At 43.2% G+C, this 22,500-nt stretch overlaps 1 protein-coding gene across 1 annotated transcript in view; it reads right to left on the bottom strand.

Annotated features, from left to right (window-relative positions):
• The window catches only part of MGMT (O-6-methylguanine-DNA methyltransferase), a 144,318-nt gene that overhangs the window by 18,119 nt on the left and 103,699 nt on the right, over positions 1-22,500 (bottom strand). The window contains exon 4 of the mRNA XM_042863570.1: positions 11,808-11,965. Coding sequence (XP_042719504.1) covers positions 11,808-11,965 — 158 coding nt within the window. The remainder of the gene's footprint in view (positions 1-11,807; positions 11,966-22,500) is intronic.

Raw genomic sequence — 22,500 nt, 5'->3', positions numbered from 1 at the left:
AGTGCACATGCTGTCAACTGAATCCCCATATCAGATGCAAAGTCTTACATAATGAAATTACAGCAGCCCTGACCACGTTTGGCCTTACAAGTGGTATTTGTTGATGGAGCAGAAAGGGGTGGATAAAATGATAGAATCATCTAGGTTGGAAAAGACTTTCAAGATCAAGTCCAACCACTACCTCAACCTACCAAGTTCCATCACCAAACCATGACCCTAAATGCTATAAAATACAAGTTGGTCCAGCAGGGGAAGGTTTTCCTGCAGGCTTTTGGGTTCCAGACCTTTGAGAAGCAGTGCATTAAGAGCAGGCAGAAGAGGAAGAAGGAACAAAGCCCCATAAAAGGATGGCTAGGAAAGCCAACACCAGCCAGTGCCTCTTGGAGCTCCTCCCCTGTGGAATACCAGGATTAAAGCACCACCAAGAAACAGTGGTTTCAAGAATCTCAAGTCATGCATCTTCCTGTTGCTGTACAAACAGGATCAAGTTATCAGAGCTCTCATCTACGCACTCTGGGAGAGGCAGAGCTCTCTGATCCAGGATGTCACCCCTGCTTTCAACCACGAGCTCCTTTCAGGTTCCTCCAAAACTCTCACACCTGTGCACTGAAGGAAATTTTCAGACATTCCCTTTCAGGGTACATTAAAAATAAACGAGGTGAGCTGTAGCTTAAGGTGTTAAGGTTTGTCATCAATGCCCACCTGCCACTACAAATATGTGGCTAATAAAAGCAACTATTGGGTACATTTTAAGTGGTAGTACACTGCTTTGCAAAGTATAAGATGTCATGGTGCACAGAAAATGAATAACTTTTTAATACTTTTGCTCTCAAAGAAAAATCCATTTCTACATATTTTTAGTTAAATCTTAAAGAATACTCATTAGTGAGCAGTAACTACAAGCATCAGTTTTTGAAGTGTATCTCCTGGTAACGCAGACCAGCTGCCCCATTTCAACAAATCCCTACCTTTTTGCACTAAGACAGCATTTTCATTTCTACCAGCAGACTAAGTCTACTGGTGGTACAGTGATCAGGTTGGCTCCAAGCTCACATCTGTCATTCAAAACCTCATTTTAGGAACAAACGTTTTTGCTCTGTCTCAAAAATGTCAATTTTGGGAGCAGGGAGTAACTGTGAACAGCAGGCAAAAGTAATGTTTTAATGCCTTCATGGACGTTTGTAATGCACATAGAAACTACTGTAAGCACATATATAAGAGCTCTGCAGATCAGATCGATTCAGAAACATCAACCACCACCTCATCCCTTCAGGTTATCTTTCCATATTTGATCAGCATTAAAGGCCACAGGACATTCTTATTTTGGAGAGGACACAGAACAGTCCCTCCACACACTGACCTTCTTGCAACTTTTAAGTGACTGTGTTTTCCATTCAGGGCAGAAGTAAATAAGGGACTTCTGTTTCATTTGCCAAAGAGATCAGTTGCTCACCAAGAACTTTACTGGGGTATCTTCTGAACTCTACTCCTCAGCCACGATTTGCAGATCAAACTTGGGAACTGAACTTGGCTCTGGCACAGCAATATAAATCCTTATGGAAAGGTCCATGCATGACAAGAGAGCACAACTGGCCATAATCTGACTCAGAACTGAGAGATTACTGCCAGGGCACTGAAGTGGAACTTCTGGTTCCACCTCAACCTTCTTTTTTTCTCAGTTTGTGGCATTCTTGTTATTGCCTATTACAAGTGCCTTGGCTGATGCCCAGCCTGCAAAAGTTGCTTGTCTCCTTCTCCCAAGCAAAAATCATAAAGTAAATTCAATTTACTTCAATCTGCATCGTTGGAACACAACAAAAATTCAGCTTCATGCTGCTGTGATTCAGCCCTTCTGACTTGTCCTGTTAACACGACATACAAACCTATCTGTAGCCCCTAAATAAATCACAAAAGATGCTGTTTCCTAATTACAGAGGGACCGAGGAAGGGCAGGTAGGACCATCTGGTTGCAGTTAAACTCCAACAGGCAGGGAGGTTCTGCAAAAACTTCTGAAGATTTACGGTATGCTGGAACTGCCACTTTGATATTAGCAAACTGAAAATAAAATGTGAATTCAACCACGCTCACACATGTTGATAAAGCATGACATCCAATTGATGCCATAAATTCAGCCGCCTAACATCAATATTTCAAGTCATCCTGAACTTTGTTTCAAGGTCCCGAAATGCAAAAAAAAGCAAAGGATAGTGGCAAATGTTGAAGTTGTGGCAATGTAAATTCATGGCTTTCCTGCTCGTGGGTGATTTGCTGCTATGGTGGAGCTGGTGTAGAATAGGGTAGCTGAGGGCACCCAGCAAGAAGTGGGGCCATCAAATGGCAAACCTCAGCAAGGGTTCCCACCGTGCCAGCCCTCCCTGCACACACACACGGCTCAGGACCACCACAAAGCAGTGAAACTAGGGGCTCTCAGCTTGAAATCTGGTGCAAAACTGATTCTACAAATGGGAATTTCTTACACTGCCTTAAAAACGGTGACATTTTCCCCCTCAGCACTGCTGCAGTGCCCCAGGAGGCCTCACACGGCCACCCCATGAAGCACATGGACACGGGAGCTCCTCATCCACACCAGGAACAGGAAAACCCCCGGCCACGAGGCTTTGGAAGAAAGCCATCACAAAACTCTTTGCAACTACCAACCAACAGCACTTCCAGCAGGCCAACGCATCAAATCACATGCAGCGGGGGTCCCAATCAGTCAGATTAAGGGCCAGTGTGTGTCCCATGCAGGTGGGCCACGAGGCACCATCATCTCTCCTGCAGTTTTTGCTGTTCCAAGCGTAATTGCTTTTTTTCTCTGTAATTCCACTTAGAATTCCATTGATGAGGTGTTTTCACAGTTTCGTTTTTCAACGTGGCCCTAAATACCAACTCCCACATGACTCTGGATCAAGAAATCTGCACCTTCAGTTGCTTTGTGAAGATCCTGTTACCAAAGATAACCTGCCCTAGAAAATTAATGTATTTTAATTTTGAAAGATGTAATGCAAATGTGCTCCATTATGTGAACAAAGTAAATTACAAAATCTTCAGTTGTCTGCGTAAACCACGAACAGCAATTTCTTTAGATTTCCTTAAGTTTCTCTGTAAATGGGCAAGTTAAAAATAATATTCATTAAATCGCTTAACTGCAATAAAATGAAACTATTTGCTTACTACATACAAATTAAGTCAGAATCAAAGTACTGTTTTTCTTTTTCAGTTTGTATTAAATTATTATTGAATTATAAATATCTAATGCATGAGGCTAAACACTTACGTAGCACTTTGCAAACACTAATTCACAAATGATGCAGCATCTTTTCAAGGCACATATGAAAGCAGCAGCAATTAATTCTTAGAATTTCCTGGCTTCAAACTCAAAGTTACAGCACTTTTTTTTCTTTCTGCTAAGGAGTACACATTTAAGCAGTCAGCAAAACAACTGTGAAGACATAAAGTGCAATTTCATGAAGTTACTTGGCCTCTTGACTGATAACGCTGCCATCGCACACAGTGCACTGCTAAATGAACTGCAATTTGAATTCCCGAGATTCAAATTATTTAAACAGACATCCTGGAAGCAAGCACGGGAGAAGTCCTATCAGTGACCCCTGATGGTTTTTCAGAGACTAGACTCTGCTAAATTAATAAGCAGCCCTAAAGTAACCACCTTTTTTGGCGGAAGCCCTCGCAGAAAGAGCTAATGGGCCAAAAGGAAACGCCTCTACAGGGCTCAGAGACCTCCTGGCTTACATGGGGAGCACGAGGCATGCGGGCTAGGGGAATGAGTGCAGCTGCCCACTGCCTCTTAAAGAACGATTTGCTTTTCTCGAGTACCTGATGAATATTGCAGGGATTTTAATAATTTGGTAAGTTTAACAAGCAGATATTTTGCTGATGAGCAGAGCAATTATTCTACGTAAATCTGCGGCGTCATAAAAATACTACATATGTCTCACAGCCTGCCACAGAGGTGGCTCTTCCCTAATTCCATGCCTTTCTGACAAACCCAATGAAATCAGCACAGACGCAAATGTGTTTATACAACATTAAGGGCTCACGTTAAGCTGAAAGCAAGCAGGAAATTTGACTTTCAGATTGACAAATGAAGAGGGTACGTTCCTGTGTCAGCAACAAAGAATATGTTTGTTACTTCACCACTGAGAAATTGTTTGTAAATCCACACGAAATCCTGCTAGGAGAGACCCTGTGATCCTCCTCACTTAAAGAATGGTCAGAGTTAAGGTCAGAGCACTCTCAATCTGAATTTCAGATCTCGACTTTTGTTGGCTTTACTTTTGCCTTCTGCATTAAATATGAATGATATTCACCAAAACATTTGGAACATTAATTACAGGGAAATACACATTATTTTATCGCTTGCCTCAGAAAGCAGAGCTTCAGTCATTGTTCACCCACGCAAAGACAATCATGAGCTCCAAGCAAAGTGCTAAAATATAAAAGGCCACATTCATTCACGTACTGGTCCAAGCTGCAGCACTATAAAGTACATCAAAAGGTGTTAATGGTTTCAATATTTATCTGCTGCAGGGAAGCACTCTAAAAAGAAGACAGAAAAAAAATTCTGCTAATGGCTGTGTCTCTCCATTAAAATGAAAAGCTTAATGCATCTTATAATCAGAGGACAATTTGCAAATCATTAAGAGAAATGTAAAATTCCATTAAAATACAAATCAAGAGTCCCTCACTGGACTAATAATCTTTTTGATATTATTTTGCATTTCACTATTTCTGTTCCCAATATCCAGGCACCACAAATGATCAGTTCTTGAACACGCTATTTACCACAGCCTACTTCTTTAACGAGAGACTGAGAGAAGTATAATCTGCTATTCAGAGCAGGTACTAATGAAGAATTCCATATATTCTGAAATTTAATTAAAACCCCAAAGATTTCAAATTAGATGCAATTTGAAATGCCTGGGGCAGAAATACATGCACTTGCGTGGCAAGGGTATCACGCTGAAAGTTGATACCGTAATTGGTCTTGATGTATTTTTGTGTTGCCAGGCTGAAGTGCAGAACTCATAACCATATAAAAATTCTCTGTAGATTACCTGCTCATTGAAAATGCCATCACTCAGGTAGTTCTCTACTAAATTACCATGCTACTAAAATGCACAAAGTGATTCGAAGAGAAGAGTGGCACAGCTGGTCGACGCTGCCAATGAGTTATGCATGCGTCGACGCTGCCTTTTTTCTTAGTAAAATATGCTCAGTTGAATATTAAAATATAATTGGCATTCAACCTAAGTAGCTTAAACCATTTTGTTATCTTCTTTTAAACCGATTTGGCTCCTCCACAGTTATTTTCAAGGATGCGATTCACAAACTAATGACACCATCACATTCAGCTAGATTTGTACTATTTTACATTTGTCATAAATAGGAACAATTTCTACAGCCTTCTAGGGATGTCCTTTAATACTGGCTCCTCTCGAACATCAAAGACTCAATTCATGGGGAAAAAAAAAGAAGAAAAAAAAAAAAGAGTATGCCATTTATGTTGGTTCTTGCATATTTTATTCTGAGAAGAGTGTGGGATGCAAATTTCTAGTGAAAAGTGCATTTCTGCAGTTGCAGAAGTCTCTTTTCCCTAGGATATATTGGTCAGCTCTCAGATTCACAGGCTCCAAAAGAAGATACAGCAAAAGATCGTGGAACTGGGTCAGAAAGTGGCACTCTTAGGTCAAGCAGGAAATAGCTACAGTAGAAAATGGTTTCCTCCCAAATAAACCCATCTATGTGCCCTAACATAGAGGGTGCTATAAACATCACTATCTTTTTGCTTTCTAAAAAATGTTAAGAATAGCTTTTAGAAAACAAGGTGATTGTGACAGCAGCTGTCACATTAAACACGTTACCACTGACATGGTAAACTGGCTGAGCACATATTGATGTTATTTCCCGTTGATATGTAAAACTTGGCTGAAAACTCATCAGGCAAGAAAGGGGGGGATATTTTAACAAAATTATTTTCTTTTCCCTTGTGCATGTATTTTATTAAATAGGGTACATGGGCCCACAGGTATGTCAACAACTCCAAGGAAGAAGGAATTAAACAAAACTTACTCTTTGTTGGGCTGCAGTGTGAGCAGGATGCTGAGGCCTACAAGTGCAGGTAAAGGCGATGATGACACGACTCCAGGTAGAAGTCCTTTCTCACATTACTGTTTTTCTCCTCCTTCAGCCCCCACCTTTTTTATCTACACCTCATGTACAAGCAGTCATGGCAAAAGTTGATCGTATAGTCAAAATATTCTTCACTATGTGTGCCTTGTATTTGATCGAGGGAGGAAATACGTGACTTTGAACACGCTGCCTTTACAAAGAAGCATCCCATGCACGTGGCTTTCACCAGGGAAGACCTATGGGTCTCAGCACAACTGTGTGCACTGTTATCCTAAGAATAACTACTTTTTCTGTCTTGTGCATGTGGGAAATACCACAAGTTTGCAGTTTTGATCATAAAGAGGCTCCCACTCAGTTCTAAAAGAAAAACAGCATTTTGGATGAGTTATACCATTACATTGGCTTGCCCATAGCAAAAATGGTTTATAAAATACCCTCCTACAAAACTTTATGCAGGAATTGAAAACAAAAGTGGGAAAAAAAAACCCACCACAAAGATATACTGTCTCTTCTACTCTCTCTATTACCACACAGCAAATCAACATACATCTACTAACTGGGAAGAAGAGTGAATCTGATAACTCAATTGTTTTATCAAACAGAGGCAGAGGTAATTATTTGCCCCATATTCTTCAGCTGCCCATCAGCCCCACAAGCTCCAGCCCAGCCTGAGCATTTTCAGATGTTGCATATGGATTTACGTAAATTGGATGATGTCAGAAAAGTCATTTAAAAGTAAGTGCAATTTAGTTTAAAAGGGCAAATGAAGTTACAAGATGTACACAGGGTTGAGGAAAATTAAAATTACGTAAAGCTCTGTAGAGCCTTCTGTCTCTATAGATGCATCTCATATCCACAGGCCATCATGTTAAAAATTACAAGTTAATAAAGACAGCAAAACTGTGTAAATTTCATACACTTCAGTATTTACTGTATTGCTAACGCTGGGCAAATGTAATTCTAGGAGTCAGAAGAAAACTCTGAAGTTGAAGAGGCACTTAAAATGCCTATGCTTACTTCTACTATGGATCTAAGTTACTTTCAGCTTAATAAAAATCCATCACAGGTTAAATGCATCCTTTCCATTTCTCACCTGTTCTCACCCTTAATTCCCATTGCCTCATGTTCTCCTCAAGGCTGCAAATCACCAAAACAGGACATTACATATTTTTTTCCATTACACAAAATGCTCACAGCCACCACGCAGTGACCTCAGGATGGACAGTGGATATCTGTCAGACTGCCCCGATTCTGACATCCCTGAGCATCTTCCTCCTGCTCTCCTGATCAGTTTTTTTTGTTTTGCCATGGTTTCTCCTTTTTGAGCCTTGGAAGCCTCAGCCCTAAATCCTCTACTTCTGAGGTTCTTAAAAAGGAGTTTTCTCACTTTCACGACTTAAAGAACAACTTTTTAACCAGCCGTTTCTTTTCTTGTTGTATTGGAGTGCTGAACTGCTCCCTCCTTGCCCACAAACTGGCACCCAATGTTCGAAATCTTCTAGAATCACAGAATTGCTCTGGTTGGAAAAGACCTTAAAGATTATTGAGTCCAATGAGGTCAATGATTGCTACAATTATTTATTGGTTTCAACACAAAGCAAGGGAAGAGAGACCTGTATTGGTCTTAATACTGTAAATGTTCTTTCTTATTTTAGTAATTTTTACGTACTGAAAAACTACTTGGCTAAACTGCATGAGAGAGAGAAATTTACTCTTAGGATACACTGCACACAGTAATAGGATATACTGCACACAGTATTTAAGGTAAGCAATACAGCTTTTAAAAAATACTTTTTAATGTAAGCACTCAGGACATGTTGGATCTGATGTCTCAGAAGTCAATCAAAGCAACAGCCCCACTGTCATCAGAAAACTTCCTTCTCATTTGAGCATTTCAACCACAGAAAGGAAGAAAACACTTAGGTCTTGGCTAAGTTACAGACAAAAATCAGAATACTTGCTTTTTTATCTTAATTTTTTATCTTAATTTGGTGCATTTTTTTCCCCCAATAGTTTACGATGTGCAAAAGCAGAGAAGCAAAGAAGTGGCAGCAAAGTGAAGGAGCAGTGAGATGCCGTCGATGGGAGGGTTTTCTGTCTGGGTTCTTTCTGAAGGGAGAGATCCCCCCCCCAAGCACAGAAGAGCAGCCATGGCAGCGTGATTCTGTCCTGTCAGCTGGAGGACAAAGTCCCATCCCACAGAGGTGCCCCAAAGCTCGGACAGCACACCGTCCCTACAGCTGGGAAGCAGCATTTCACAGTGTGCTTTGCCGCCCTTAGCGGTGCCTGCGCCAGCCTCGCTGTCTGCAGTGCTGTGGTTCTTCTCTCTGAGCAAGGAGGCTCCCAGGAAATCACAGGGTAATTATTGATTACAGGCCTGGGCACGGCGCGAAGTCATCTTGAAGGGGGAATGGAGGCACTGCCGCTGTCTTTGAAGACTCTGCTGCCATTATGTATGAGGTGTTTCATCAATATCCCTTCTTGGATGAATAACATGCATTATACACGGGAAATTTCAGCTGCTAAGCTGGCTTGCAAAACTCACCTCCCTGGCCTCCATCCTCAAATTGCTCCTGCTCTGGCTTTCTGCACTGCTTTTTCTGCCCTCAGTTGCAGGCAGAGGGCCAAAGTCCTCCTCCCTTGCATGGACATGGAAACATGCAGCTTATGTGAAAGCAGGTGCACAAGCCGGACAGCTGGAAAATGCCTCTACCTCATACCTGCAACACAGGGACAGAACCACAGCTCTGCAAAGCAGGAGGAGCTCGGCCAGCAGTGAGGGCAGCTGGGCACGGCGTGGCATGCAAAGAGCAGAGCCCCAGGGCTGCTGCTTGTCACAGGGCAAAGGAAAACTCTTGTGTGTGTCCAATTTCCTCTGCTCTTGTTGCTCTAATAAGCCATCTGGTCTGCAAACACGGCGCTGCTCCCTGCTGCAGTACCCAGTGCTGCGATGCTCGCCGTGGTCTCAAGCAGCAGGTTTGCAAGGCACAAATAGGGAAAAGCCAGGAAATTCATGATTGGCCAATTTAGCATTTCCTTTACCATTTCATGAACTCACAAATCAAACAACTCATGCGTAGGCTTCAAAACAGTAACAAGGTCTATTGTTCTTTATCATACACAGCGGGGACTAATGACCATGGTACATTAAGAACAATTAATCACTCTCCATGATAAACGTGCAGAGATTTGCCCGAGGTGTAACACCTTGAAGTCACTACGCAGAGAAATGGGAAACACTTCCTTTTTCCCAGGTTGCTGAAATTTGACATTGAGCACCAGACCAACCGTTGGAAATTCCAGTTTTCAATTAGATTTAAAAAAAAAAGCAAACAAACAAACAAAAACAACAAAAAAGCACACTGCCAACGGGAAAAGAACCAGCTGCATTTGCTGGGAGCAGCCAGCTGGTACACCAGCAGCTTCTGCACGTGTGGAGGAGGCAGCCCTCAGTTCCCAGGCTGTGCTGCAGCGCTGGCGCTTCAGAGTCAAACTTAGCACTGATGGGTTACAAGGAGGAATGTTTCATTCTGTGTTTGGAGTGTTCTTACATGCCTTTCCCCTTTTTAAAGAGTTGAAGGCGATTTAGAAAAGTGAGGACACGAAATGAGCATCTGGAGCCATGTCAGAATTCAGGCTGCTGGGGCAGCAGTAACGCATATGGGCATGATAGCTGAGTTATGGCAGCATGACGACCACACTGCTCTATGTCTGCAGCACAGTGACCACGGGAAGGGGCTCATAGGAAGAAAAGTACACAGTGGGATCATTGCTTTGGCCAACAACCACCTGCAGGAGTGCCCCTGGGCTTCCTGAATTCACCAATCTCTCTCTGCATCCACTAAGTTAATTGTTAACGTATTTGTCTACGCAAGGAACTGCGCCTTATTACTCAGCACAAAAGTAACTGCAGGAAAGTGATCGCTCATTGCGAAGTGCTTCATCCTGAAAGCACTTCATATTTTTAAGAGTCCTCTTGTAAACATGCTCAGTTGTAAGAAAAGCAAAACTCCTGCTGTCCTCAGATGACACTGCCACAGAAAAAACAATAACATCTGACTAGAGCGCCAACTAAGAAGAAAAAATAGCCAAGCATCAGTCCTTACCACAAAGGCACTGCAGATGGAACTCGTGTCACCCAGGGTCACAGCACGGCACTGCAGGAGGCTGCAGCCACAGGTTGTGATGGCTGGTATGAGAGCTGTGGACAGAGATGCATGAGGAGAGAAGCCTTCGTGGTGGCGGGTCCTCATGCTCACACTTATGTTTATTCTGCATTTTTAAGTGCCTGGAGAAATGAATAGGCACTTTCAAATGTAAATGTGAAAAAGTAAATAAATACCAAATCCTTAACTTAGCACTACTGCAACTCTCACTTGCAGACAAATCGAAATGTGCAATTTAAACCATGATGATGCAGCTTTTACCCCATGTTTCTTCTAACTACCTTTAAAAACAGCTTCTACAATTTTTGACATGTATTGCCATATTCCTTCCTGTATCATTTTCATCTAATATATGAGAGTAAGAAAAAGCAAGAAGGAACACCCAAACATTATAAACGCTCACAGGGGACAGTGCAATACTCAAAACATCAAAGGCACTCACAGCCCATACATTATAATTTGAGTCCATAAGATGTTGCATTGAGTGATTTTCTTAATGTGAAATAATCTTACAGAAGTTCACCATTAAAATAAAGGTACTCTGCAGATTTCATACAATTTATGACTCGCACCCTTAGAAAACAAGTCTGATGGTCTGCATAACAACAGAACAATTGCATTTTGGTTTTGCTCTGCTCCTTGCAGCTGCCATCAGATATTTAAGAATGAGAAAGTGCAGCAGCAAGAAGCAACCTATTATTTATAAGAATTTGAATAAAACCAGCAATTAGCAGCAGACACAGCTGAGTTTTGCAAATCTGTGCCTGTAAGAACAGCTGCTCCTTTCCACACGTAAAATTGGCAATCTTTTTACTGACATATTTCTACTACAGTTTCAAGTACAAACCTATGCACCCATCTGTACAAAGTGATTTTACACAGAACCACACAAAAGAAGAGCACGTATAGCTTGGGGTTCATGGAAAAAACAGCTATCTTACTTTTGGTAGCACAGGAGATATGAGCCCCTTTTCAGTGCTGTGTTATTATGAAATCAGTTCAATTAAAGAATAGATGTTAGAAAACGAGCATTGAAATCAGTGGGAAATGATTCCATTCATGGATCAACAAGCAGCCATTGCAAGAAGCAGACTTCTGTTTTTACCGTTTTTGCTTTTTTTCCACTTGTGTTTTGATGCTTTTAATCCTGTAGCCTATCTTATTTCAGGTGACTGACTTGTTACGAGGCTTTACGGAAAACACACCAGTGAATGGGAAATGGTAAGGAGGACTTTTTTTCAGGTCATGTTTCCCTCTAAACACAGCATCCTAACTACTTTGCAACAGCACTTGTTTGTTGTCTGGGCATGTCTGAATTGGATAACACAGGTGCACAGAGCCGTGGGTGTCCCATCCCAGGAGGTGCCCATGCCCATGGATACATTGCTGGAGGCAGCCAGCCCCCATTTGTGGGGGGCTGTGGGCTGCGTGTGTGCTCCCAATCCAACCCTCTGTGATTCTACAGCTACCAGGAACCGGGCACTGACCTCGCTGCAGCATGGGGTGGTGGAAGGGTGGCAGGGGCAGCTGCTGTGTCCTGCTGGGCTCACAGAAGTAGGCGCTCAGCCAGGCTGCGCACTGCTGCAGCGGCTCCGGCATGGAGGTCGCAGTGCCACACAGCTCACAGCGCATCGGAGCCTCCATCCTGCGGGCACAGAGATGTCAGGCTGTCAATGACAAAAGCAAACATTCGTACTCTTTATGATCTCAAAAACATTCATTTCCCAGGCACAGGCTCCAAAGCTTTCTTTTCCTCTGATGAAAGCAAGGAGAGTCGTAAGAGCAGTAACACGACTTCATCTACGTCACCTCTTGATGTGCCATGGTGACGTGAGGTGGTTCAGACTTGTCAGAAGAAAATAAAGGATAGATGGGAAGACCACTCTTAAGTGGGAAACCTCAGGGAGCTATGGAAGGAAACCACCCCGGCCTGATGGAGGACACATCCTGGGTCTCTGTGGGGATGGAGAGAGGATCCTCCAGGCACCCACAGGCACCCACAGACACAGCACAGCCCCCAGAACCCTCCCGGGGAAGGAAGAGGAGGAAGCAGCTTTCTGCAGAGCCAGCGCTTTCCTCTTCCGCCATTCCTTGCAGCGACATTGGCAGGTTTCTGCTTTCCTCCTCTTATTGAATTGGAAGGAAGCAATTGAGAACTCATTTGATTTTCAATGGCAGCTCATGCTTTCAGGATGCTGAAGAGCAAAGCAAACGAACAGAAAGCACCCGCAAATGAAAACGTCCTTTTTCTCTAGCTGCTTTTTTCTTCTTTCTCCTACAGAAGTGCAATGCCTGTATGAGAGCACTGAGAACATGAACACCACATCTGCAAATATTCAGCCCTGCTCCTTGAGCTGTAACCTCTGGGTTAGGCACAGCAGTGGCGAGGAGGAGATCACGGTGCTCTCCTGTTGCTCCACGAGACCACTCAGAACCACAGAGACTGCTTTCAGCACATCTGTAACCAAACAGCCCAGTAGCATGAAACCACCTGGAGAGGAATATGGAGACAACACCAAGAGCAGCTGCCAGACCAGCAAGCCCTGCCAGCAACCTCGTACCTGAATCTGACAAACCTCAGCTACACGATCCTGATGCATCCTGATACTGCAGCTTTTCGTTTCCCCCAGCTGGAAATGCATTCGGAGCCCAGAACAAGTTCTCAGCTGTGTGCTGGTGAAACACAGCACAACAGTCTGCTGCAATAGGTTGGATGTGTTACAAAGGGGTAGAAAGAAGAGAAAACTGTAGAAATACCAGAATACATGACGGACAGCAGAAAGAAAAAGCACAGCAATTCTGACATGGAGTGGTAGGGAAAAAGTAAGATCGGTTCATTGCTATGCTTGAGATGTGCTGCAATGGAGAGGAAATATTTTGTCAGTTACCTCCTAGCAGAAAGCCTGAGAAAATGAGCTGCATCATGTACCAGTAATGGTATAAAAGACACCAGGCCCGCTTTTGCCACGAGGCACCTTCACAAAAAGACCCAACGCCTTCAAATGCTTGATCCACAAATGCTGATGGAGCAGAACACACCAGGACAGCTGTGTGATCAGGCAGCCACCCGGCCCTGCCTCCGGATAGGACAAATGATGTGCAGGATAGGACAAATGATGTGCAGGCAGGAGCTGTCCTGGGGTTACTCTCAGAAGCAGAACTCTCACTGGTGTGTGATCAAACGGCCCTGCAATTTCCCCCAGCCCCAATTCATTTTCTGATTAATTGTTAACCACTGAAGGCCACATAATTACTGATTAGAAAGTGGCAGAGAAGAAGGGGGACGGAGAACAGGACAATTAAAATTCTCCAGCAGCAGAAGAATATGATGAGTTGATGGCTTGGAGTGGAAGAAAAAGGGAAAAGAAGAATCAGCCTTGGATCCAGCTTGCTAGAAATTAAGTGCAGTCCTCTACCTCTTTCCATTTATTTACCAAACTACTCAGAGCTTGTGATTTTTTTTTTTGGAGGAGGAGAAAGAGGGGAAAGGGAGAAACCACTATCAATTTGCTTTATGAAACCAATCTCTATTTTATGTTCCTTTGCTGTTCTATTTAATAATCTTTTTGCTAAAAGAAAAAAGTAAAAAAAAAAACAAAACAAGTGTGAGAATGACAGAATCATAGAATCATAGAATGGCCTGGGTTGAAAAGGACCACAATAATCATCTAGTTTCAACCCCCCTGCTATGTGCAAGGGCACCAACCATCAGACCAGGCTGCCCAGAGCCACATCCAGCCTGGAGAATCAGTGCAGAAACACTTCCAGATGAATATGAGTATGACACAGACCTCAAGCCAAGTTCCCAGCACCAAGGATCATCAGTGATTCTGCTCACGCACAACACTCCGCAGAATAGGGCTCAGTCTTACTGTGGATTGTTAGAGCTATGACAATATCATAACTACAGAATATAATAATGCCTTTGAAATCTCCAAGAGAAGTTGGGAGACTTTTCTGCTCCATTTATCCAGAAGAGCATAGAAAGCACTCAGAACTACAGTAACCTTATGGTTTTCACATCATCTTGCTTCACATACTCGGGAGCCTGGAAATGATTTGGGCTATAATACTGCTATAAAACCAAAGGAATACATCCCCTCATGGCTCCGCATCAGCAGCCCATGAGCTGTGCCCAATGTGCCTGCCACACTGCAGCCTGCAGGGCTTGCCCATCCCCTGCTCCAAGCAGGAGCCACCACCCCCCAGGGTGCTCCCATCGCTGCCAGACCCCCCTGGGTCTTTGCCTTGGGGCCATTCTCCCATCACTTTGCCATTTCCACATCTCTGATCTCCATTTACTGCCACAGTCATAAAAACCAAAGCTCTTGTCAGACCCCATCTGGAGTATTGCATCAAGGCCTAGGGCCCCCAGCACAGGAAGGATGTGAAGCTCTTGGAGCAGGTCCAGAGGACAACCACTAAGATGATCAGAGGGCTGGAGCACCTCTCCTATGAAGAAAGGTTGAGGGAACTGGGCTTGTTTAGCTTGGAGAAGAGAAGGCTCCAGGGAGACATCATTGTGGACTTCCAATACTTGCAGGGAGCATATAAATGGGAGGGGGAACGACTGTTTACAAGGGTGGATAGTGATAGGACAAGAGGAATGGTTTTGAATGAGACAGGGGAGGTTGGGTATTAGGAAGAAGTTTTTTCTGGTTTTCCCCCAGAGGGCGGTGAGGCACTGGCACAGGTTGCCCAAGGAGGCTGTGGATGCCCCATCCCTGCAGGCATTCAAGGCCAGGCTGGATGTGGCTCTGGGCAGCCTGGGCTGCTGGTTGGTGACCTGCACACAGCAGGGGGTTGGAAACTAGATGGTCACTGTGGTCCTTTTCAACCCAGGCCACTCTATGATTCTGTGATTCTCTGCAAGAAGAGTTGATGCTTTCTAAGAATGCATTAGCTGCCTTTCCTGTAGGATACAAAGTCAATTCACCAACATATGTGCTGAGAGGTTCACACTAGCAGAAGTGTAAAAAACCTTCATCTTAATTTTGCTTGGTTAGAAATGCTAACAACCATTCCTGGGAATTGGACAGCATTAATGAAGAAAAAGACAGAAAATCACTAATGCAAAGGCATCTCCTACCGGCCCTCCTCCCCTCCTGCTCCTTCCCTCCATCCTCCTCCTGCAGTTCCATGGCAGTACTCCTTCGGCAAACTGCCTTGTCATTAAAAATTCAACTTGAAACACCAGCTGCCTCTAAAAGCCTTTTCTGAGGCTTCAAAGTCACACTTTGGTCTGACTAAACCACATGTACGTTTCAAAAAGCAAGGCTAAAAATGGACTCAAAACATTCATGAGAAGAAAAGGAGAGTAGATTAGGTTATAGGAAACCGTTCCCTCTCTGTTCAGCACTCAGCTTTCTTCTCAATGCCCCATTCTACACATTAATCATTACTGGCTGCTGCTGGGCACTACCTGGAGTCGCACAGTGTCCCCATTCCTTCCGTATTTACCTGGTCACTGAGTAACTAATGCTTTTTTAAAGTTGGTTGTTTCCATGCAGCTGAGATCTGCCCTATCCCAGCCATTCTCTTCCATGGCTTATGAGTTTGCATGTGATGAAATAAAGGAAAACACAGCTTTAACAAATGGGGAGAAACTCAGCAACATCATCTGTTTCACTTTAGCAGACTTCTTCCAAACCATTGGCCAAGACTTGGAAGTTTCTAACATGCTTCCAAACTGATCACGTAGGCAGCAAATTGGCTTCAGTATCATTCTCACTAGCTTATCTGTCAGGAAAACCAGAGCAACACCGCGTCTCACGGTGACGAGCCTCAGTGGGCAGCCATCTCCTACACTGCTGGGATTCTAATTATTCCTTTTATTTCGGAGCACCTTTTTGTCTTTGTCAGCTCTTAGTAACACGTAACTGAAACATTACAAGATGTACTTCAAGCTGGCAGTTTCCTGAAGGGAAAGCTAGGAAAATGCTATGACAGTGTTGTATCAGCACCTGCTACATATGCATATATTTGTGTATCCACGTAAATAGAAATTATGTACACATCCGATATAATGGCTGGGTTGAACACAGCAGACGATGTGAGCTCTGTAGGCTCCTACACCTGAATGCTTTATCCATCGATGCCCACCTCACCCTCTAGTGGTTTGCCTAAGAAGTCTATGAAGTGCTACAGATGCTGAGCTAATGAAGATCCCCCTTTATTTCAATTCATTTTAAATACAAAATAAAAAAGCTCCCCAACTAACACAAAAATTGCAGCTCCCTGTGCAGACAGACTGCACTCAGCAAAGGGCCACTGGCACAGACCCGCAGGCTTGGGATAATTGCATTATTATATTACTATAACTACAACACTTCCACTCAGATAACAGCAGGGATAAGGACCTAAAATAAACAGAAAATAAGAAATGGAAAAAAGGCACGGAGTGCCTGGTTTTACCCAATCTCTTATAACAGAAATCCGGGTACAGTTACATCTAAATGTATTAGTCCTAATTAAGAGAGTTTTGGCTCTAGAAATTTGTGAGCACACATATAAGGCATCACAACACTCAGCATCCCCAGTCTGAAGAGGAGCTGCAAGTTAAAGAGGTAAATAGGAAGGATTACTGTCAGTGGGACCTGTGTATTCTTACACTGCACTGGTCACAGGATTTCTTAGAAGCTTTTGCATTACAAAGGTCCAAAAATTATTAGGATATGCCCAATAGGAATGAAAAAGGCTCTGCTAGGTATGCATTGATAAAAAGAGGGGACAGAGGGAAGAAAGAGAACTGCAAAAAAAAAAAAACCCACAAAAAAAAAAAAAAAAAAAAAAACCCACCACAAAAATGAACCAAGCCCAACAACCCACATCTGTACCTTGAATGGCAATGTCACCAAATTCTTTTTTCTTTCCTCAAAATTCCCTCAAAACAAAAACAATTACAACAAAAGAAATGAGATTATAGAAACCTTCCCCAAGCATTAAGACCATGAGAGACCCTGGGATCTGCTGGACCAACCTATTTGGGGTCAGAGGGACCAGACCTCGGCTGCTGCCCCAGCAGTCATTGAGGCCCAAAGCAGACTGGCATCTCCTGAGCACGCACCTCATAGAGCTGATCTCAGAGCAGAGAAGGAATTCTCTGCTATAATTCCATGAATCCATTAATCTGTCCATGGCTGAAGAGGAAAACATTTTTGGAAATAAACTGCCCAATTACAGCAGGATTCCTGTCATCACCTTGGGGAAGAGTTCTGGATGGAGATGTAAGATCACAAGAGAAACAAAACAACAACAAAACAACACCAGGAGCATCCGACAGGACCAAGCGAGTCTCCAAAGGATTCAAGACCAGTGAGAAAAAGGGCTCCTTTGGTCATTAGGGAACTCCCAGAGCATTTTTCCTATGCTGCAGCCACCAGATTGCACAAGCCCATGCCCATGATCCTGTGCCCTGCTCTCCTGTGCTTCTTATTTGGACACACTGCCCTTGGCCAGGCTGCAGCCTCAGCCAGAGCCACCCCCAGCTCCTGGCACTGCAGGTTTACCTCTGCCCTCAGCTCCACCATTTGGGGCAGCCATGGACAGCCATCCCCTGCAGCTCGGACCAAGTCCCGAGTCACTGCAGAACCCCTAGAATCTGAGCAGTAACTCTTATGTCAGCAAACACATAGGAGAGGCACATGTAATTTAAAAGTTTAGGTACTTCACAGCTTTTTCAATAGCATTTCCTTACTTTATTTAGCAAATGATTGAAGCCGACTACACGCTGGCCTTATGAAGCCAACAGGAATCAGACCCACACAAAAAACTGCCATGCTTGAAAAGCAAAGGCTGCCTCACTGCGCTCCTCAGACCTACAGATCTCTGCAGAAGCATTCGGACAGTTGTCTTCCCAGATGTTTTTTCCAAAGAGGAGTACCTGATGTATTACTTTCCAAATGCAAGAATTAGTCATAATTAGAACAGAAACATTAAAAAGATGCTCAGTCACGCAGTGCTGTTCTTTATGTAATATACACACATTCTACTGGCATTTTCAATGAAGCCTTCATCATGGAAACAAATAAAAATGTATTTTATCAACATCTAAACGTCATTTAAATAGACTTCCTTTGATAGATGAAGACTGAAGCCACCCCAAAACTGTGGATGGATTATCTGGTCTCTAATGATTCCAAAACAATTACAGGATGCAGAGCAATCTCGTTAAATTTTATTCAAAAGCTTACTACACTCGTGTTTTCTCTTATTTTTCTATCAATGAAACCCATGAGGTTTAAGAACAATTCATTATGTATGAGACCCAACTTACAGTGCTTGACTGTTGATTAATAGGAAAGTTTGCTGTATGTACATTTGCAACATTAGATGCATACAATATGCTAACTTATTCTTTCACTGAAGCTAATTATTTACAAAAATGACTACTTGAGACTACAATTTATTAAATGCATGCATCCAGTCTCAATTTGGCCCCAAAAGACAGCCTGGAATGAAGATCTTTTACTTGATGTGACAACTTCTAGAAACAGTGTTATTAATATTGTAAATGTGGCAAATAAAGAGTTCAAATAGCCATATGTTTGCGTTGCATTTTTTCCCTACAACTGAATGAGCGAACAAAGCAGCCTTTTAAAGCTTGAAATTCACGGGGAAGCACATCCTTACACGGTTTAATTTAGCTTCTTATCACTGGAGTGTCTGTATGACAGTAGGCACAAATTAGAAAAAAAGAAAAGAGAGCTGCAAGGAGCAGAAAACGCACCGCAGCTCTCGTCAAAACGCCCCAACCATGAGCCTCTTTATGAGACCTACTGAGAAGAAATTGGAGCATTTATGGAAGAGTGTAAGAACTCCGAATTTATTAAGACTTACTCTTTTCCATACAACCTTTGCAATGTTTTCTCCACTCCACTTTTTAACGTATCATTAAGGATCGAAATTCTGATGGATACCTTCTATCCCGAAGAAGCAGCACCTGCACAAATCTCAAACATACAGATGTACCTCTTGAGTAAAACACACAGATGCTCAAATGGACAAATCTCATGCAATTGTGTAGGAACCACATGGAGGTTGCCAATGAAGGCAGTGTCTATGGCCAGCCGTGATGCTTGGGAAGATCCTGCCTGCTTATCCCGTGCTCTGAGCGCATACCAGCAAACACTTTAAAGAAGGCAGTGGGACTCCTGTCTTCACATGCCAAGATAAGGAAAATCAATGTCAATGCCCCAAAGACTCAAGTGATAGCACTGAAGGTCATTAAATGCTACTCACTGCCCTGTACTATTAAAGTTTTGATTGGAATCCTGTATAGACAGACACAGATTTCAAACAAGATCTTGCCCTGGGACACAGAACTGTAAGACTGTGGAGGAAACAAAACAATCAGCGAGAGGTGGACTTCTCCGGGAGCACAAGGAGCAGGTTCAAGGAAGACAACACTGTGTGGTCTTGGCTTATTTTTTCCTGAACATATTTATTGCGTTTCCAGAGAAGCAAACCTCATTACGGACAAAGAGCTCTGTTAAAACAACGGCAAAGTGCAAAGACACTAAAATCCTATGGTTCTTCATGCACCAGGATGGTGCAGTCCATCACCCCCCCAGTGGGTCGCCCACTCAAGTACTGCTTTCCTCTTTCTCCCAGGCAAATAATTTCCAGACTAATTCCTGTTATCTCCAGATTTCATTCGGTGTCTTTCTATTCCACAGTAGCAGAAGTCCTGGTGCTGCACAGCCTTTGTGCCCAGCCTCAGTCCAGATCTCCTTCCCCAAAGAGTCCTGCTTCCCTCAGAGGGAATGGTTTTCTTCCAAATGTGATGCAGAATGGATGGCTGGGAAACCAGAACTCTGGGAACAACACAAGAGCAAATCAAACTGGTGGCATAACACATTCAGCACTGTCCCAGGGTGGCCAGAAAAACAGCAACTGCAGGGAAAAACACTGCTCTGCTCCTCCTTTCTGGAGACTGAGCATCAGCAAAGGACAAAACTATTAACAAATGAACAGCCTCTAATGGCCCAGCAGCTTGGCCATACCTGCAGAACAAAAAGACTCCTATCAGAGTAGTTCTTCATTCATACTTCTGTTTCAAACCAATGGGTTTGGTGCAAAACAATTAGAGAGATCTGTCTGAAAAAGAAGGAAGTTCTCTGAGCACTGTTTTACAGGAAAGGACCAACCTGTTCTGAATCGAGAGTGGGGGAAATCAAAGGCAGCCCCTCACCTAGCAACAATCCAGCAGCTATTTCATGGCAGACACCAGAAGCAAATCCTCAGCAAAGCTGTAAGAGGCAGCAGGCTCTCACCCGAGATGTTAGGCAACATTAAGCATAGGTGATATCATCAGTTCTATCTATAATTAGGTTAAAAGAAAGTCAGTTAATTTTAGCGCTTACAAGAAATTGTTACAAAACAGTTTTTTTTTTCTTACATAAAAGAATTCTCCCTTCAGGCTTCTGAGGTGGGTTTTATCGCAGGCAATTAGCTGTGCTGGGGATGGCTGCAGGGACTGCACACTGCTCCCATGCAACTCCAGCACACACTGCTGCAGGGCACTGGGCAGCACCTGCATGTGGGGAAATGAAAGGAGGGAAAGTCAAGGCTGAATTCATGCAACTGGACTCTGCCTTCAGATGTGTGCTAAGGCATGAATTCAAGATGAGAATGAGCATCAAGAATGATAATCAATGGCACCTGCAGGTAGACCATCCCATTAAGATGAATTAAAATATAGATGAATCATAGAATGGCCTGGGTTGAAAAGGACCACAATGACCATCTAGTTTCCAACCCCCTGCTGTGTGCAGGTCACCAACCAGCAGCCCAGGCTGCCCAGAGCCACATCCAGCCTGGCCTTGAATGCCTGCAGGGATGGGGCATCCACAGCCTCCTTGGGCAGCCTGTGCCAGTGTGTAACATGGATCGGGAACCTCTTAAGAATTCAACTGAGAAGGCCATTTTCCCAACCACCATCTCATTGAAGGTCACAGTCTGCCCGTGGAACACCTCCTATTGGATGGGGTGAGCCTAGGACCCAGTAAGCACAATGCCACCACAAAAGGGGAAGTGCTGCCCCTGAAGCCCACTTCATGAAAATTGGGCTTCTCAACATGTGCTGATCATGCAAGCTCAATGTCATCTTCGACTGAGTATAGGACACTCAGAGAACATCACTGACACACGTCAAATAAAATAGCACTGTTCATAAATACACTCTCTCTTTCTGCACAGCATTTACCCAGGGCTTTGAGACTTTCTTTCCCTTGCAGGATCTTTCCTAAAAGAACATTACTCAATGAAGAAGCTGCTTTGCTCCTTGTTAATCTGCAATTCTTGCATCACGACCAAACTTCTGCAGGGAAAGAAAACTTTTCCGACAACATTAAAAAAAAACAAACAACAAAATGAAGTAAAATTAAAGGAGCATTTTCCTTCATTTTCACAATCATTTTTCAGAACTTCTGAATGAGAAGTTTGCACGAGCCAGCAATGCCAGGACCACCTGCAAGCTGTACATCACAGCAGCACCAGCAGGTTCTCACTGTGAGGTTCCATTGGTGCCCTATGGCAGAAGAGACAAAGAAGGCCACAGAAGATCCTTCTGTTTCAGAGGAGAAAAACAAAAGTGTAATTTACATAACTGTGTTTTGAATAGTGCAGAAATATTTCTGAAGTGCACTTTCTCTCCTTTTGAAGTGGTGAATGACGCCTGGAGACTGCCGTCCTCCGAGCTTTAGGTGAATCTGCATTACAACCCCATTAGCTTGTGTACTGCGCTCATTAATAAATAAGCTTCCCACTTAAGTGCCTTTCTTGTAAATTGGTTTGTTCTGTTCCATATAAATAATATAAGTTTCTCTTATCAAGCAGGGTAGTTTTCTCTTTTACCTATATACGGCACATGATGTGAGATGCTATCATAATTTAACCTGAGTAGCAGTCCATGTAACGTACGCCAACACCTTTCATCACGAATTGTACAGCAGTTAAATAGTTCTCACAGCATGAAATAATGCCCTTAAATCTGACATAAGCAGAAGGACCATATGACAAAAGTGAAAGAAAAAAATATACTAAATGGATAGTTATTTTATTTTAAAACACTGGTGCTGTACTTAACTTCGAAGCCAAGCGCTTCTTTTCTGGCAAGGAGAGCATAATAAAAGCTTTAAAGGCGGTTTGCAGGATTTATGAAATCTGAACTCAAATTTT

This window comes from Lagopus leucura, unplaced genomic scaffold (assembly GCF_019238085.1).
Source record: "Lagopus leucura isolate 7727_CA_CO unplaced genomic scaffold, USGS_WTPT01 Super-Scaffold_741, whole genome shotgun sequence".
Lineage (NCBI taxonomy): Eukaryota > Metazoa > Chordata > Aves > Galliformes > Phasianidae > Lagopus > Lagopus leucura.
Note: the sequence above shows the minus strand (reverse complement) of the source record. Positions and strands in the feature narration are given on the sequence as shown.